The 18,512-nt window shown below is 32.1% G+C and overlaps 2 protein-coding genes across 3 annotated transcripts; one reads left to right on the top strand and one right to left on the bottom strand.

Moving 5' to 3' along the window:
• Nucleotides 1-496: 496 nt before the first annotated feature.
• LOC123918061 (phosphoglucomutase, cytoplasmic) lies at nt 497-7,571 on the top strand. Of its 2 annotated transcripts, XM_045969999.1 has the most exons (19): nt 497-752; nt 900-990; nt 1,438-1,519; nt 1,736-1,791; nt 2,530-2,643; nt 2,817-2,879; nt 4,152-4,271; nt 4,391-4,491; nt 4,819-4,878; nt 4,985-5,084; nt 5,186-5,343; nt 5,424-5,519; nt 5,901-5,964; nt 6,050-6,131; nt 6,237-6,406; nt 6,494-6,570; nt 6,705-6,837; nt 7,059-7,175; nt 7,263-7,571. In XM_045969999.1, the coding sequence occupies exons 2-19, from the start codon at nt 910-912 to the stop codon at nt 7,332-7,334; spliced, it is 1,746 nt and encodes a 581-aa protein (XP_045825955.1). In that variant the 5' UTR covers nt 497-752; nt 900-909; the 3' UTR covers nt 7,335-7,571. The 2 variants fall into 2 exon arrangements, with proteins under 2 accessions (XP_045825955.1, XP_045825954.1); XM_045969998.1 differs by having other exon boundaries at nt 613-752; nt 6,050-6,406.
• Nucleotides 7,572-11,180: 3,609 nt separating this feature from the next.
• On the bottom strand, nt 11,181-14,207 carry LOC123914040 (pectinesterase-like). Its single transcript, XM_045965013.1, has 2 exons — nt 13,166-14,207; nt 11,181-12,437 (listed from the first exon to the last, which is right to left on the bottom strand). The coding sequence occupies exons 1-2, from the start codon at nt 14,106-14,108 to the stop codon at nt 11,746-11,748; spliced, it is 1,635 nt and encodes a 544-aa protein (XP_045820969.1). The 5' UTR covers nt 14,109-14,207; the 3' UTR covers nt 11,181-11,745.
• Between the last annotated feature and the right edge of the window lie 4,305 nt (nt 14,208-18,512).

Below are 18,512 nucleotides of genomic sequence, written 5' to 3'. Positions count from 1 at the left end.
TGTTTTGGCAAAACTAATTGATGTGGTGATATATCTTTTTTCAATAAAAAAAATTGAATAAATTATCAACCATTTATAAAAATCAGGAGACAAAATTATAAAATTTTCAAAAAATAAAAGTGGAAGAACTAGAATTGTGCATACAACAAAATAAAGATGAAAAACTATGTCTTGCACACTTAAGTCAAGTGTAAAAAAAAAACCCACTTGGGTTGGTGCATTGGTATTGGCTTGCGACTTAGGAGTGTGCTCTTCTTGAGGTCTGAGGTTCGATTCTCTCTGGTGCCAATCTGGGTGGTCTAATTTAGTTTCTTCAAAAAAAAGTCAAGTGTAAAAAAATGTTAACATTGTTAGGTTGTAATACATATTTAAAGATTTAAAGATGGTAAAACAAAAGCAAAATACATTTTTTTCTTTTTATAACAAGCAATTTGTTTCACTTCAGAACATATAGATTCACTACAATAAATAAATCACACAATTTCACATATTAATCAATCTCAATTCTTAACCGCCGATCAAAAATCAAACGGACAGAATTATCTGTAGGTTCCCTTTCTCTGCCGTACCTTCTATTTCCCGTTATGAATTAAATTAATTAACTGTGTTATTACAATCCGTGGTTTAAAAAAAAAGCGATTCTACAAAATTCCGAAACCATCAAAGACAAAGCCCTTTAAATTCCCCGTCGCACAATCATCATCTCAATTTATTTTTTTCTTCCGGAACCTTTCAACACACTCTCTCACAAGGTACTAATAACACACTCCTTCCTCTTCCTCTCATTCTTCTCTATAAATAAATAATAACTGCCACTTCTCTCGCATCTTCTTCTTCTTTTTCTTCTCTCTCTCTCTCTGAAATCTGAGATTTCTAGATTTCGTTTTCTCTTTGATCAGGTAACAAACCATGGTGCTCTTCAATGTTTCTCGCATTCAAACTACTCCTTTCGATGGACAAAAGCCTGGAACCTCTGGTCTTCGTAAAAAGGTTATTCCATTTCTCTTTTCATTTGCTTCTTCTTCACTCTTTAGCTTCATTACATCGTTTCCTCAATTTTCATTTTGCTGTTATTATTTATTATTCGATTTCATTTTATAACTGGATCGCATCTTCATGTCAGATCTGTTTTCGATCATGTTGTTTCGATTGATATCTGCATCTGATTTTTGTGATTATTGGATCAGAACTAAGCTAGTGAATATTTTCAGAGTTTGCATGTTCAAATCAAATTTCGTATTCATTTTGTGCAATTAATGATCAACCGGTTTGATTTATGATTAGTCATATTGAATCACATTGTTATTTGAATTTGAATCTGAATTTCTTATGTGTTACGAGATCGAGATCGGTTTTGCGTGGATTTGATTCATGATTTTCTTCAATTGCTTATTCCTTGTGCTATCTAATAGTAATGTATTGGCTGGATCTTTTCAGGTGAAAGTATTTGTGCAACCTCATTACCTTGAGAACTTTGTTCAGGCATCATTCAATGCACTAACCGAAGCAAAAGTTAGAGGTTCGTGTTAATTCATGTTTTGTTTTGCTTTTGCCTCAAACTCACAATAATGAGATCAATATGCCTTTTTTATCCTACAGAAGATCACCGTTTACAATGTTTGTTAGTAAACATAAATGCGAATCTTTATATGTTTTCTTTTGGAGACTGTTTCCTTTTTGTGTTTCGATTATACTGCAATGTGGGTTTTGAGAACTGTACCTTCCATATTTGTAGGTGCAACACTAGTTGTATCTGGTGATGGTCGTTATTATTCGGAGCAAGCAATTCAGGTACTTTTAACATATATGCCGTTCTTGCCTTTTAATGTGGACTTTTTTGTGTCTAAAGAATCTCATTTATCAATCATGCTATTCAGTGCTGGTGAATTGAAACATAACTATGTAAAACTTCTCATTTGCATTGCTTTGATGCCTTGGTAGATTTATTTCATGTTGTTGCTTTGAGATTGAGCTTCTTGGGTTAACATTGATTAGTACTTTTCAATACATTGACCAAGCAGACATTTTGACTAATCTAATTGCACAACTTGTGGTCTTTTGGATATTATTTCGGTCTTGAAAATGTCTGTGAATTTCAGTTAAAATTTAAAATTCAAATTAAAGATTATTATAATAACAAGGAGATGGAAGTCAAAATTCTATTTTCCATCTTCAAAACTCAGTACTCCTGCAAAAAGAAACATGCTTATTTAGGTTACTACACCATTGGTTCATACATCTCTTCAATAGTGAATTTTAGTGTTGCCAGATATTGGTGGCGGGTTTTTGGCTTTCCATTGTGGCCAATTTTGTGAAGGACGGTGGTGCCACGGACCCACGGCGCCATACTCAGATATGGTGGCGCCGTATGTCGGGTTTTTGGCTCTCCACCATCAACATCACTGTTGACTTTATCTTGCTGTGTACATCGCATGCTTGTATTCTTAAAAGCAATATAATATTAAATTGTAATTTGTTTGAGCCAACATTAAATTGCATATCATTAATGATTTTTTGATAAATCTGTAGATTATAACTAAAATGGCAGCAGCAAATGGAGTAAGGCGTATTTGGGTTGGTCTAAATGGGTTGCTTTCAACTCCTGCAGTATCTGCTGTTATACGTGAAAGAGTTGGGGTTGACGTAAGTCATGTCTTATGTAATTTACTTCTCTTCATTCTTCCTTCTTTCTTTGAAGAGTTTTTTTATTTTTGCTTTATCAAAGGTAGTCCATGTTTTTTATCCTTACAAATGAAGGTAACAATTTTCCTCTTGAACCAGAGATAAATAATGGATAAAAAATATGTTATTTACAGGGATCCAAGGCAACAGGAGCATTTATACTGACAGCAAGTCACAACCCTGGTGGTCCTAATGAGGTGAGTGCTGCCATGTTTTAGTTTACTCTTACCCATTTTTGGAGAAATACATTTTATCAGTGATTATGATAATATCTGATATAGGGATTTAATATGTGAATGTGAATCTCACACATCCTATTTCTGAAGTTTGAACCGAGATGCCTGACATTTATATTTGAGATTGACCTACATTTCTTGGATGTAGTTTACTTGGAGCACGGAATTACATGATAAAACATTTATATTCTTCCTTTATTTGTCAGTTGTATGAAGAAATGATAAGTGATAATTCATGTGTACTCTTTTCAAATTCCCCTTAAACTTCCCATTTCACTCGCCGCTACTACGGGAACCACTTTTGCTTTCTTTTCCTCTGGCTACTAAGATGTTTTAGTTCGCCAGGTTGTCTCTTGCCTGCTTGTGGCAGCAGTTCGAAAGGTTGACCTCAAAATGCCTTGGAGGTAACTTGGGGATAGCTGGTGGAGTTAAGGATTGAAATGATAAGGAGGTCGAGGGTTTGATCCCCACTCCCAGTAGAATACTAACATTGACCGCTTAAAAAAAAGTTAGTGGGTCGTAGATGATAATTGGTTGTTTAGTATGTTCTGATTGGAATGTTAAGACCCAAATAAGAAGAAATAGTGGCAAAACTTGCAGTCACATGATATTGATTTTTTAAGTGATAAAGGGAATTTTTCGGTGCCAAACTTGATTTAGGCTTACGTTGAAATCTCATGTTTAGGTGGCTGCAAAAGTATTACTTTGTCCCTCCCCAAAACAAAACGGCAGATAAACTTTCTGTTGTGGTGAATCACATTTAAGTTTTGGATAATTGAAGATGATGCTAAAGCTCAGCGTAGGAATTAGCACTTTTTTGTGGATATCAATAAGACATAATATAAAGTTAATAAACAGTAAATTTAGTGTTATAAAACTCCAGCCATGATGGGTTTAGGAAACCATTGGACCCATTGTGGATCTAATGTAAGTAGCCTCACTTTTCATTTGGAAGATATGATAATTCCAGGACTCAAAATCATAATCTCCATGTCATACTGCTGCAACTTCAATCTTTGCATTATGGTTCTGCTTCACATAATGTAACTTAATAAGATGAATATTTTCGAAGGTGAATGTGTTGAGTAGATGGATATGTTAGGCTAGGTTAAATAAATAGAATCAATGAATTGATTCAAATGCAAGTTTCTTGTTTAATATCATGGTGACACCTTGTTCAGTAGAAAACAAACTCTAAATGATTGTTGCTGTTGACTGGTTTCCATTATGCAGGATTTTGGGATAAAATATAACATGGAAAATGGTGGACCTGCACCAGAGGGAATTACTAACAAAATATATGAATACACAACAACAATCAAGGAGTACTTGATTGCTCCAGATTTGCCAAATGTACTTCTCACAACTTGGCTACAGATTTTCCCTTATCTTTATCTTTATTTAACTAATTAAGGTTGCTATGTGGTTCATCTACCTAAACCTTGTTCCCAATTATCGATTTGTTTTCCCAGGTGGATATCAGCACAGTAGGTGTTTCAAACTTCACAGGGCCTGAAGGACCATTTGATGTTGAGGTTTTTGATTCAGCAAGTGATTATATAAAGTTGATGAAGTGAGACATTTTACAGAATTGACATTGTCTTTCACTCTTCATTTATACGAAAGAGCTTTCTTGAAATGGATTTAATCATGTCATGTCACGATACCCACTAAACCTGCACAATTGGAGAATGCTAAAGGAATAAACTGTTCTTAAATTGGTCGTATTGTGAAAGTTTTTTTTAATAAATTTTCCCGCTTTTATCAATTGAGACTCACTTTTGAAGCAGTTGTTCTTGAAAGTATGAATTTTTATTTTCATAAGATAGTCAAACAATCTATCTACCCATGTGCTTCTACTGAGTAAACTCTCTCTTATCCCTCGGTCGAAATTTTGCAGGTCAATTTTTGACTTTGAATCCATCAGGAAACTGCTGTCATCTCCTAAATTCACATTCTGGTATTTGTTGTGAATGATCATTTAAATTGTGATATAGAATATTATTATTTTTTTACCTCTCCTTCATCCCAAATCACAATGGTTAATTTCTGTAACTTTATTGAAGTTACGATGCATTACATGGAGTTGCTGGAGCTTATGCAAAGCGTATTTTTGTGGATGAGCTTGGGGCACAAGAAAGCTCTTTGCTGAACTGTGTACCAAAGGTTTTATTCTCTTATGGATTATGCAAACAATAAGCTTTAAGTAGTCTGACTCTGAATTATATGCCCACATTTTCATTCGTGGACGACTTTCTTGGATACAGGAAGACTTTGGAGGGGGACACCCAGACCCTAATTTGACATATGCAAAAGAGTTGGTTGCTCGTATGGGATTGGGAAAATCAGAACCTCAAGGTGAGCCCCCAGAGTTTGGTGCTGCTGCTGATGGTGATGCAGACCGCAACATGATACTTGGTAAAAGGTAATGGAGCCCTTAACTTGTGATAAGTTTAAATCTTTTCTATTATTTGTTTTTGATTTATATTTATCTTTGTTTATTAGGTTTTTTGTCACTCCTTCGGATTCTGTGGCCATTATTGCTGCAAATGCTGTTCAAGCAATACCATACTTTTCTGCTGGCCTAAAGGGAGTTGCCAGGTTTTTATCATATTTTCAAGTTTTCAGCCTCCCCCCCCTCCCCCCCCCCCCTCTCTCCCTCACTGACTCACACACACACTGTGGTAAATTGTGTATGTTTGTAATAATCAACTGTCTTGTAATTATCTAGATAGTTTCTTCAAAAAAGGTTATCATACATGTTTCTAGTAGGACAATAAAATAGGAAAGAACTCCATTGAATTTAATACAAAGATATATTTATAACTCTTGTCTCTTGGTATTTCTTGCCCCACTGGCCCAGAATTCTTTATCTGCTATTGGTTCTTGAGCTTATTTCCTAGCAATTTGATTTTTTGGAACTTGACCTCTCGGCACTTTTTTTATCAGTATATACCAACCTAAGCTGTAAATGTTTTGTAGGAGCATGCCAACCTCTGCTGCCTTGGATGTTGTAGCAAAACATCTGAATTTGAAGTTTTTTGAGGTATACTGTTTCTAATGTCTCGAAGTGTGAAAATGATCATTAGTTGCTTTCAGACAAACTTATTAAATTTATTCTTCAAAGCCAGGTTCCTACGGGTTGGAAGTTCTTTGGTAATTTAATGGATGCTGGATTGTGTTCAGTTTGCGGTGAAGAAAGTTTTGGGACTGGTATGCATTTTGCTTCTGTATTAGGAAGAGCCGAAGAGCAAACTACAACCTTTAAACTTACGCAAACCTCTTATTATCTTGTGATTGTCGTTGTGTTTGTGATAGGTTCGGATCACATTCGTGAGAAGGATGGAATCTGGGCAGTTTTGGCCTGGCTATCTATACTTGCATATAAAAATAAAGATAATCAAGACAAGCTCGTAACAGTTGAAGACATAGTTCGCCAGCATTGGGCTACCTATGGGCGCCACTATTATACTCGATATGACTACGAAGTAAGATTCAATTGCATTTTATCCTACTTTAGTACAATTCCTTGTTTAAATCAGTTAGCCTAATCAATTCCCGCCCCCGCCTTAAAGAATGTGGATGCAGTTGCAGCAAAGGAACTGATGGCACATTTGGTCAAACTGCAGTCCTCACTTTCAGAAGTCAATAAGTAAGTTATTATTAATCCCCAACATCATTTAAACAGGAGTAACATATATGAGTATGTGTCCGAGGAAGACATGGATGGAAGGGTTGAAAAGGTTTCATCATAAATCTAATGGATTTTATTCACTGTCTTTTTAGGATTGTGAAGGGAGCAAGCTCAGATGTTTCAAATGTTGTCCACGGTGATGAATTTGAATACAAGGATTCGGTGGATGGTTCCGTTTCATCGCATCAGGGCATCCGATATTTGTTTGAGGATGGATCACGATTGGTAAGTTTACTGGTTATTATTATTAGGGCCTTATTATAATTTAGTTTTATTTTTTACGAAAATTTTACTTATTATTTGATACTACTAGCTTATTGGGATAGAAAATCTGAAAATGCAGGACTCCCTAAGATTTGAAAAAGCATTTCCAAATTCTTCCTTACCTCATTTTTCACAAGATCCGCTAACTGTTTTGTTTTCTTAACAACACTTTACTGCCCTAGATCTTCCGCCTCTCTGGAACTGGATCAGAAGGCGCAACTATTCGACTATACATTGAGCAATATGAGAAGGATCCATCAAAGATTGGGAGACTTTCACATGAAGCACTTGCTCCTCTTGTAAGATGATTATAATAGTTAAATATAAATTTCATTGCCAAACTTGCAGTCATCTTGACTGTTTGAAATATATCTTAATTATTACAGGTGGCGGCTGCATTGAAACTTTCAAAGATGGAGGAATTTACCGGCCGATCTGCTCCCACAGTCATTACATAAATACATATACTCCCAGAACCAAGTCATTTCTTATTGTCTGTCAAAATTTCCATCCAATGTTAATTTTGTGAGTAACCAACCTGTATACTGTTGGTTGTTTTCAGCCCTTTACTATGGGCACTTGAGTGGACTTTGTACTACTTTAACTAAATTTTGATGTGCTAAATAATATGAAACCGTCGAGTGCTGATTATATATACTCTTATTAATATAATATTTACTCTTCTGTTGGCTTTATTTTGGCCACTCTTTTCATAAACCCTTCATTTTCTTCCCCCCTTGGTTTCACTTCGCTGCTATGCCTTGGAGGAAGATGGATTTTCCACCAGCTAACGAAATAAAGGCTAGAACTAACTGTTTTGTTGCAAATAATGTCTTTCATTTTTGCATCTACGGGTGATCTCCGATAAACTTATTTGTTAACCAACTTCCATACTGTATCATTACTTGCTATCACTGCAGAAGGAACTTGTAAAGAAAGAAGAAGTGCATGAAGGGTGGTGGAAACACAAGAATGGGGTGTTCTAATTGTGTTTACTATATAACTTTTTTCCTTGGGCCTCAACATTGCCATTAATCAAATTTAGATGACAGCTCTTTTTGGAAAGAAAAAAAAAACACTTAGCTTAATGCGGTATATTTTTTTAGAGTGACTTTTCGTGTCCCCTAAAAAACTTCATGCGCCCCCTGAAATCCAAACAAACTCTCGCTTTATAGGATGCAAGTACTTTTTGCACTGCGAGTGACAATATTTTTAACTTAAACCCAACGTCTGCGCCTCTTAGATAAAAAAAAAATCATGAAAAAAAAGTCTGCATTTTAGAATTGAACTGAGTTCGTAGTTTGTATCCTAAAAATTGATCTCAGTTCATAGTTTGCATCCAAGAAAGCGAACTCTTTTTTCTCTAATTTTTTCTATTTACACATTCGAATTCTAAGTAACGAGAGAGGTAATTTGAAAATATCAAGGGGCGCACATGTATTTTTCCGTCCCTATTTTAAAATTCAGAATTTTAACCCTCTATTTTATAATTCTTTGGATTTTGCCCTCTATAATATTTGACTCATATTTACTGCACAAAACAAATTGAGACCGGTAAAAAAAAACAACTACATATCAGAGATGCCGTAACGGAACACTTTTCTATTTCTCATTTATTACGATGCTGGGCATGTTTTACTTTGTAATATTATGAAACTTATAATACATATGTTTGGCATTGCAAGAAGACGGTTATTGTGTCGTTGTGGGTTGAGGACATTCAAGGTATTGCAATGTTCACTGTGTTACTGTCCCTTTGTTAAATATGAGTCAAATATTATAGGGATAAAATCCAAAGAATTATAAAATAGAGGGGTTAAAATTCCGGATTTTAAAATAGAAAGGAGTAAAATTTCGATTCAATCAAAATAGGAGGGGTGAACTGTATTTAAGCCTAAATTGAATTAACTACAATTTTGTATGTGATTAATCCGATATCGCTTGTACATGAAAAAGTAAGTATTTATGAAACATTTTTGTATTTAAATTTTAAATTTTATTTTCTTTAGCTCTTTTTTCAAAATTATGTTAAATTATTATTAGGTGCATGCATAAACCTTTAGAGACAGAGAAGAGATAGATGGGAATTTTTTTTTTTTTTTTGTTACAAGATAAAAAGAAATAATGTGGGAGTTCATTGAACGTGATAAATGATTTGAATTATTAGCTCTCAACTTAGCGAGAATGTCTGCACAAGATAGTACTCCATCCGTGACACTTTACAAGTAAAAATGCACTTTCTAGGTTCATTGTATATTTAATGTATCTGGTCTATATTATGGATCAGATAAATTAAATATACAATGAACATAAAAAATACATTTTTACTTATAAAGTGTCACGGAAGGAGTAGTTATAAAAAAATGAATTTAATCTGCTTATATTGTTTGTGTAATTTTATTTTTTTTACTTACTTTTACTTGTGATTTTTTTATACATGCATTCAATATAGCATCTTGCTAAGTACATATTTGATGGAAATATTTAAAAAATTATTAACATAAGAAACAGACGTAATGATTGCATGAATGTATATGTATAAAAAAATTTATCAAGCTCTAAGAAAGTACTAATCTAAAAGAAAGAATTTACAGTATTTTGTTGTTGAAATAGTTTTTTTTTGACAATTGTTGTTGAAATAGTTTAGTAATGCTATTGTTGACTATTGTTATGAACGCCTTCATTTTCCTTTACTTTTCAATAACCACAATTAATTATCGTACAAATTAAACTTAATTAGTAACCAAAAAAAACTTAATTATCAGAAAATGAGATGCATGGTTACACCATCATCATTCCTGCAGGCGGCTGATGTGAGCAAACAGTGTGTAGATAGAAACACAAACAATCCATTTAGAAATTGACATTTGACTTAATTAGTATGAGCTGTAGTTTCACATCAAATTAATCCAAATCAATTAATTGGGGTTTTTGTTTATTGGTCCATGTAACTATCACAAATTACAATTAGAATGTTAACATCAACAAAAGGACCAATGTCTAATTGTGTTTATATACTCACTAATTATAGCAAATCAAATCGTGAAGTAATTTCCTCACTATAGTCATTAGTCTTAATTAATCAATAATCGCATGTTAATTAACTATCAAGTGCTAGATTAGAAAAGGACATATGTTTATTTCCATGCAACTTTTAATTAACGTATGCCTTTCTTCAAATAGAAAAGTAAGATATATTAATAATATGATTAGTGTTTTATCCATCTAACAAGATCAAATTAAACATATTTTGTCCAAAGCCATTGGGTTTTGTCTAATGATAAGAGGTCTGAATAATATGTAGGAGATCATAGGTTCGATCCTCTCTGACTCTATTATAACAAAAAAAAAACATGTTTTGTCCATCGCAGCAAAAAAAAAAATATTAAGGAAATCATAATCGTTAATGATCCTAATAAAAAAACTTTGTGAAAATTTTCCAACATTTATACGTACTTATCATATGCTCTGTTTCTTTTATCAAAAGAAATTGCTCTGTTTTTTTCACCCAAAAAAATTGCTCTGTTTCTTTTTGTTTAAGAAGATAATTAATTGAATATATTTTTGTTGGTACATAAATAATTGAATATATGGTTTAATATAAAAGAGGAGAGAAAGACTATATATGCATGACCATATTTTTTTCATATGATATTTTTTTTTTGGCAATTATCTTCTGTTTTTGTTTTCAAGTTACTACAAAATTTGGATAGTACTCTATAAATTAGTGGCAATTATATGGATGTACATTCCCTGCACTAAAATAATAATGTATTTATCCGTCTGAACTGTTGATATTAGGTTAGATGGTTATGATTTAAAATTGTATCTTTTGTATTAAAATAATTTCAATGTTTGGATTAGACGGTTGATATTAAATCTATTTCCCAATTATATAAGGCCACTAAGTAATTGCCTAAGTTAATTATTACCATAACATATACAAGAAACTAAAATGACATCCTCATGCACTACCATTTGATCTCTTGCAAGTTTTTGAAACCCTTCATAAAATGACATCCCCTTTTAGTATTCTTGTCTCTATTTGTCTTCATGTATAAAACTTGACTTTATCACATAAAGGTAATAGAAAGTAATTGTTGCATGTTTCATGTATGTATTATTTTATTTTCTTATGGTACAAGCCTGCATGTATATTTTAATTATTTAATACACATATATATTTGATTATATGTTATAAATTTCAAACTTTAGTGCTTGATCCTTTCATGATTTCATATCATGAGTGGGAGTGTGGGACCTAATTAATGTTGATCAATATCAAAAGCAGCTAGCAATATATATGCAAGTGGAAAGAGATCAAAGACTTTTATACAAATATATGTGTATACTTACATACATATACAGTAATCAAAGAGGAAATAAACTAAACTTAACCTTATATTTTTTCTTTCTTTACAACCTTATTGATACTAAACGTAATTATAATAAGGACTTATTCACCTATCTATTTATAGTTGACCCTTTAGGTTAAAGGATATGGACAGATGATAAAGTACAACACAGCATCTTGTGTTACCCTTTGTACAAGGAAAAACCCAACAAAAACTACATGACAAATATATAATTTGTCTATCTTTAATGTTCACCATTGTGCTTTCACCATCCCCTTTTTGTTTATACATAAAATACCAAAATCATCATCATTCAAGTCTCCTTCACTATACATGATCAATCACTTTAGTTTCTTTCACTATACTCCTCAATTAAAGTATAAACTAAAAAATTCAAAAATATCGAATATATCTGGTCTATAGTTTAGACCAGATATATTTGACTTTCTGAATCTTTCTGTTTATATTTTATTCCGTGAAGAGTATAGTCAATCAATTTGACGGTCGTTATTATTCACAAACCTGCATCAAACGGCACACCACTACCAGCAATCCAAGAACCACCAGCCAAAAAATTCCCAACAGAAAATTTAACAGCCTCAGAAGGATTAGTAATAACATGAAAACCAGGCCAATTAACTCTTCCACCGGTACCGGCACCGCCACCAACATTCATATATTCGCCATAATAAAGAGTACTTAAAGCAAATCCACCCATCCATGGAGCCCAACCTTGAGAATTAATCACACCATCAATATTACTTTTCATAACAACCGTTCTTGAATATTTTTGCCATGGTCTACCAAGATAACTTTTAACAGAACCCTGAACCGGTTTCAAATCACCTGCGGCGGTTATGCGACAGTTATGAATCACGATTCCGGTGTTTTCATTTGGATCGGTACGCCCTTGTGCTGTTACAGTGTTCTGTTGGTTACTCATTGGTTTTCTAATGAAGATGTTGGAGTTTTGAAGGACGGAAACAGCGTTACCGAAGATGAAATCGATTGTTCCATAGATGTTACAGTCACGATAGAATTGACGGTTGGCGTAAACATATAAGGTGTCTTGGTAGCCTTTGAAGGCGCAACGGTAGAAGACGGAGTGGTCGGCGCCGGAACGGAGAGCAACTGCTTGATGTTTTTGTGGTCCGGCTGTGTTCTCAAAGGTTATGTCTTTAGCTATGAAACCATCTCCCATAACAGCTGCAGTAATTAATTCATTATTTCATGGTTAGAACTTTGGATTTAATCAATGATCATTTGACTTTTACTATAATGACTTTTGATATTTATATAGCTAGAAAAGTTATATAAAGTCACTCTCAATATATCATATAATATATGACTTTTGATCTAAAGTAAAATATATGAGTTACCCTGTTTTGTGACACTGATGTAAAAAGTTCATGTTGAGAAGTATTAATATATTTAATATTATTGGTTACTTGAAGTTTTATAATTGTTAGTCATGATATCTTAGAAATATTTTATTTTTATTTGAATATGTCTTAATTAAAACAATATAAAAAATAAAATTGAAAAAAAGTTCCTTTTATGAGAAAGTAGAATTTATTAAATAAAGTAGGACCAAAAACAAAAAAAGAGATTAGTTTGAAAAATATAAATGATCTATTTTGAGAGATATATAATATTTAAAATATTAATACTTTTTTGTTTATTGATCTTTGATAGCAAATATGATGACAAGAAGTTTCTCAATAGTATATGATGTTTAATTTGATCCGTAACACATAAGTACTGCATGTCCCTATCTTAATGGGTCCATAATTGATGTTTATATGTTAAGTTAATTTTCAAAGTGTGTTTTACATTATTACTATAGTAGTGTTACTATCTCATTGATCATATGATTTCACTCCCATGCATGCATACATATGAATAGATAAGTGATTAATGATTTAAGAACTTACCAAAAGTAGCTGAACGAAAAGTTGTAGAACCATCTATAGCATTTTGATTACCAGTGACAATAGTGGAATCCATTCCATCTCCAAATATCATTAGATTTTGCACTGATCTCTTGATATCAACATTCTCTTTATAAACACCGGCTTTCACATGAATAATAACTCTTCCTTTCCCACTAAGTTTAGAAGCTCCAACTACACCTTCTGAGATTGTTTTATAGTGTCCGCTTCCATCTTGTGCCACTACGATATCTGCTCCTGTTGTTGCCTGAAGCAGTTTTCTATCTGAGCCAGAAAGCCAAGATGGAAATCTGTCAGACAACAACCTTCTTCCTCCATTTTGTTTAGTAGTTGACAACGATGATGAGGAGGAGGAGGATGAGGATGAGGATGAGGATGAATATGATGAAGCTAGAGTGTTACTAATGGACAAGGAGTTGCTAAGCAATTTAGAGAAATTGCCTAACATGGAAGGGAAGTAGTTTAAGTGAGAGGGAAGGTTGAAATCAATGAAACCATTTTGACAAGTTTGGTGGTTTGTAATGGAAGCACTTTGCCAAGTTAATTTATCATTTAGATTGTTTGAGTTTATTGATCTTTTGAGTTGATAAATTGTATCCTCATAAAGTTCTAGACAATCTTCCCATGCTGACTTGGCTTTCTTGTCTTTGAAGTTATTTAAATCCATGGTTGACACAAGTTTTTGTGCTTCAATGGCTTGGTCCATGGTAACCTTAAGAGCCATATCATGGAAAGAAGAAGAATCTAGGGTTGATAGTGTATTTGTGGTAGTGGAACCAATGTAATGGTTGCACACATGAGGGTATGGAGTTTGATTGCATGAAAATTCTTTTCCATGCACAAAAAAGAGAGTGAAAAGGAGAAAGTATGAAATGCAACAATTGAATATGAGTTTGTCCATTTGATTAGAAAAGGGAGTGTGCATGGTGGTATGTATGAAAATGTTTTTTTAATGGAAGCTAGAGTTTGTGTCTAGGAATGGATGAGAGGATTCTCTTAGAAATATTTGTTTGTGAATGAAATTAAAGTGCTAAGGAGTGGGGATATATATAGGTCAAGATTTGGGTGAGGTGGGGCATAAAGGTATACTAATTTGTGGGTAAGCTTATAGGATAAGGGAAGTAGGGAATAGTCATATAAGGAAGGTTTTACATACATTTCCTAAAGTTCTTGGTCGTGTCATTTGCGATGGGCCATGCACGAAGTTAATTTATTTACGTGAAAAATACTACAACGTTTTTTTGGTTACACAAAATATTCAATGTTACGTTTACTATTTGTTCGTCAAACTAATTGATTGAGAGGTACTCTCTCTCGGTAATAATATATAAGTCAAAATTAATATTTTAAATTTATTGTATATTTAATGTATTTGTCTTATAATATACTCCCTCCGGTCCTTATTATAAGAAATAATTTGGAAAAAACACACATACCAAGAAACCTTATCTTTCTTAATAAAAATTCTAAAATTTTACAATTTATTCCAAAATTAACCTTGGTGTATTAATTTATCCTTAGGGAATATATCACTCTAATTAATGCATAACTTTGAAATGGATACAATTTAATAAGGGTAAAAATGGAATTGTAAGAATAAATTTAATTATTGTTTCTTATAAAAAGGACCAAATTTTTTTTTCAAATTGTTTCTTATAAAAAGGACCGGAGGGAGTAAATCAGATCTATTAAATATATAATAAATTTAGAATCGTGACAGTTGCTTATATATTATCACGAAAAAAGTAAAGAAAAAGAATACTTAAGTTATATTCGAATTGAAATTATAATATATTATGGTTTTCTAGAATTTTTTTAGTTGAAGGGGTCAAGCTTAAGCCACTAATTTCCACAACTTAGTGCGTGACTATGATTTGTGTGCCACGTAAAATACGCTTTTGCTTTTTGAGAACTTTTGCCACGTAAGGTTTCAAAAAGGTACGGGTGAGGAAACAAAAATAATAATGGGGAGTGTTAAAACTTAAAACACTCACTTTTCATTTATAAATTCACCGCTTATTAGGAAAAATGTATTCGATAAGTTTTTTTAAACCACTCATTCATAATTTGAGTGTATTTATCAATCGATTAATAAGAATAAGTATACGGTATATTTTGTGAAATAAAATTTAGTTACAAGTTAATGGTAGGTACCACATGCAAATATATTTATCTGGCTTATTTTTATTTTGTTGATATGTACTCCGTAAATTATAAAGGGGTGAAGTAGGTCTCACCGTTCGATAATTCAAAGTTTGATTATAAAGTAAGTAAATAAGCCTTCATTTTTTCTTTTCAACACTCTTTATAATCATTAATTTTTAATTTATTAAAATTATTGTAGATCTCTCATTTTTAAAATAGATTCCACGTAAAATTGTGAAACTAGCTAATTGCATAAGTTCAATTAAAAAATGTTTAAAAAAACAGTATTGTTAGCACTCCTCCAATGATAATAATAGATGAACACACTCGTAAAAGTTAGGATTTCTTTGGGTATGTTAATATCATATGTTATTGTTAATTATTATATAATACTCCCTCCGGCCTCATATATATATAAGTAAAAGTTACCTTTTTAAATTCATTCAAAAAGATATGTATCTTGTCTATAATTTGGACTAAATACATTTTTTTTTAATGAATTTAAAAATATAACTTTTGCTTATATATGAGGCCGGAGGGAGTAGTTTTTTTGAATTAATTGTCTTATGTGTACTGTACTACTACTATCAAGTACCAATTATAATTTTTCGAAAATAGGGAAAAAATTTGGGGAAACATTTATCCATGCATTATAGTAAAAAATATTACTGTAGTTTAAGTTAAGAACAAAAAATTATAATAGAAGATATTATTGTAATAAAATTTATTAAAAACAATAAATCATTTTTGGACCGGTTTATATTAAACACTCTTATAAACATACTATATACGTTTAAATTGTCATTTCTTTTTATAATTAAATTGTTCATTTTCTCTTTTAAACCCAAAAAAAATAAAAAAAATTGTCATTTTCTTTTATAATGGCTCATCATTATTCTTTCTATATAACAATATCACTTTAATTTAAAGACGTTAATCATTCAACTAAATAACAATTTGATAATGGCATAATGTTATCACCATACCGTTGGCTCCCACTTGTTGATTTTGATTGCACGTATAATTTCTTCCACTAATCTTCTCCCGCTAAATGGACAAAATTTATTTTCTTTCAAACCAAGCTATGATCTATATTCTATGAGATGACAATTGCTGGTAGGAACTTCTCAATCTATGATATATATGAGCTATGTTATATAAACATCATTTTATCGATAAAAATATGTCATCTGTATGAATTATTTTTTAGTTTAGACTTCCCCCTTGATTTGTGTTACTACTAACTGGGACTCCGTCCTCAGCTTTAGGTGTTTTGCCCCCATCTCTAGGGTCAAGTCAACTCCCTGCTATGCAACCTTCGTACTCGGCTTGCTTGTTTGTTGCTGGGATCGAAAATTTTAAAGAGACCTTTATGACTAGGTTGTCCTCACTTTCTAAGATGAGGTCTGCTATGCTGCCTTTGTTGTTAGAGTATCCGTCTGTGAAAACGGTCCAACTGGTACACGGATCTCTGTTCCCCGGGGTGAGTTTTGCTAAGAAATCGACAAACACTTGTGCCTTCAATACTTTCCGTGGTTCGAAAGAGATGTTGAATTCGGATAGTTTCACGGACCATTTAGTATTTTATTTTGCTTTTGCATTTTATTTAGGTGGTAGATATCTATCTCGTAGTGTGTACTTTTAATATTCATTTATATTATGAATATCTTGTGTTTTTAATTTGTATTAGTATATATAATATTATATTTGTCATTCAAAAAATATTGACTATATGATCTAATGAAAGTTTTTTTGATGACTAAAATACATGTTACTAAAAAATACAATGAAATTACAACGGAAAAAACAAAATGAGCCACACACAAATAGAAAAAAAAATCTTTGTCATTAAATAAAAGAAAAAGAATTCTTTTAGTGCTCCTTGTACTCTTCTAGTTATTCTCGTATTTACTACGAGTTGGAGGTGTAATATGTTTTGTGTTTGGGCTTACAGACATTTGTGGGATTGACCGTCTTGGATCAATTCATGCTCAATTAATTAGTTGGCAACTCCAAAACCAGGTTTCTTGTTTGTGGTTTAGTTTCTAGTTTATCTTTGTTGTTTTTTTGTTAGTTGTCTTTCGTGCTCGCATTTTTTAATGAGCAATGTTATTTGAACAATTTCATTAGATGTTTAATTTTGAATACCTCGATGCTCCTTGTACTACATGACTTGGATAAAAACTACTTTTAAAAAAAAAAAAAAAAACATAACTCTATCTAATAGTAAAAGTTGTTAATAATCAAATTGAAGCTATTATTCTACCAAACAATAGAAAATAAAAAGATCAAAGTGATCACGCACTAATTAATTAACTACGCCATATGTTGCTTCATTTGTAGCTAGCTAGCTCAACCATATATTAGTCCTCCCCTAACACACACGATATGACCCGTGAAGCTTTAGGGTTTTGATTTTGATACCATATATTTTGCTTTATTCATCTAATCTAAATAAACCAAAACCTAACAAGTAATTATATTATTAGGTGAGCGTCACACATAATTATCCTCGTCCCCAATAGGGCAAGTACAGATATGTTGTTGTTTTGTATTGTATTGTTCTTCATGTTCATGTTCATGTATACATACATTTGGTATATTATCATAAACACCACGTGTCCTTCAAGATGTTTGGTCTTATCAAACACTTCATAAAATAAAATAATGTTGCACACGCGTCATGCAAATTGGCCACAATTTTATATAATTCATATATCTCCTAATATATCATCTAAATAATTATATACATGCTTAGAATTGTTTTGTTTCTGAGTCATTCGTTTAATTGATGATGATAATTATCATGCAAGTAGTTCATTATTATCATTATAATAATAATTATTATAATAATAATAAGAACGTCGATATATAGTCTTTAGTCATACTCATAAGAAAAAGACTACTCCAACAACCATGGGAGGAAAAAGGTTGAATGCAAAGTTATGAACAGGTTAAAGTGGCAGGCTTCCCCACCAATAAGCTTTGGAGGAACCTTGCCCACATATTTCCTTTTAAATATTTGTTGACTTCATCTATTTCAATTAATTGATGAAATAGTAGCAAACTATAACTCCAGTCCCAAATTATAAATTATTATGATAATTTCACACAAATGTAATTAATGTTAAATGAAAAATATATATAAAAATTACGAATTATTTTATGAAATTATTTTTTATTA

The sequence above is a fragment of the Trifolium pratense genome, linkage group LG3, assembly GCF_020283565.1.
Source record: "Trifolium pratense cultivar HEN17-A07 linkage group LG3, ARS_RC_1.1, whole genome shotgun sequence".
Taxonomy (NCBI): domain Eukaryota; kingdom Viridiplantae; phylum Streptophyta; class Magnoliopsida; order Fabales; family Fabaceae; genus Trifolium; species Trifolium pratense.
Note: the sequence above shows the minus strand (reverse complement) of the source record. Positions and strands in the feature narration are given on the sequence as shown.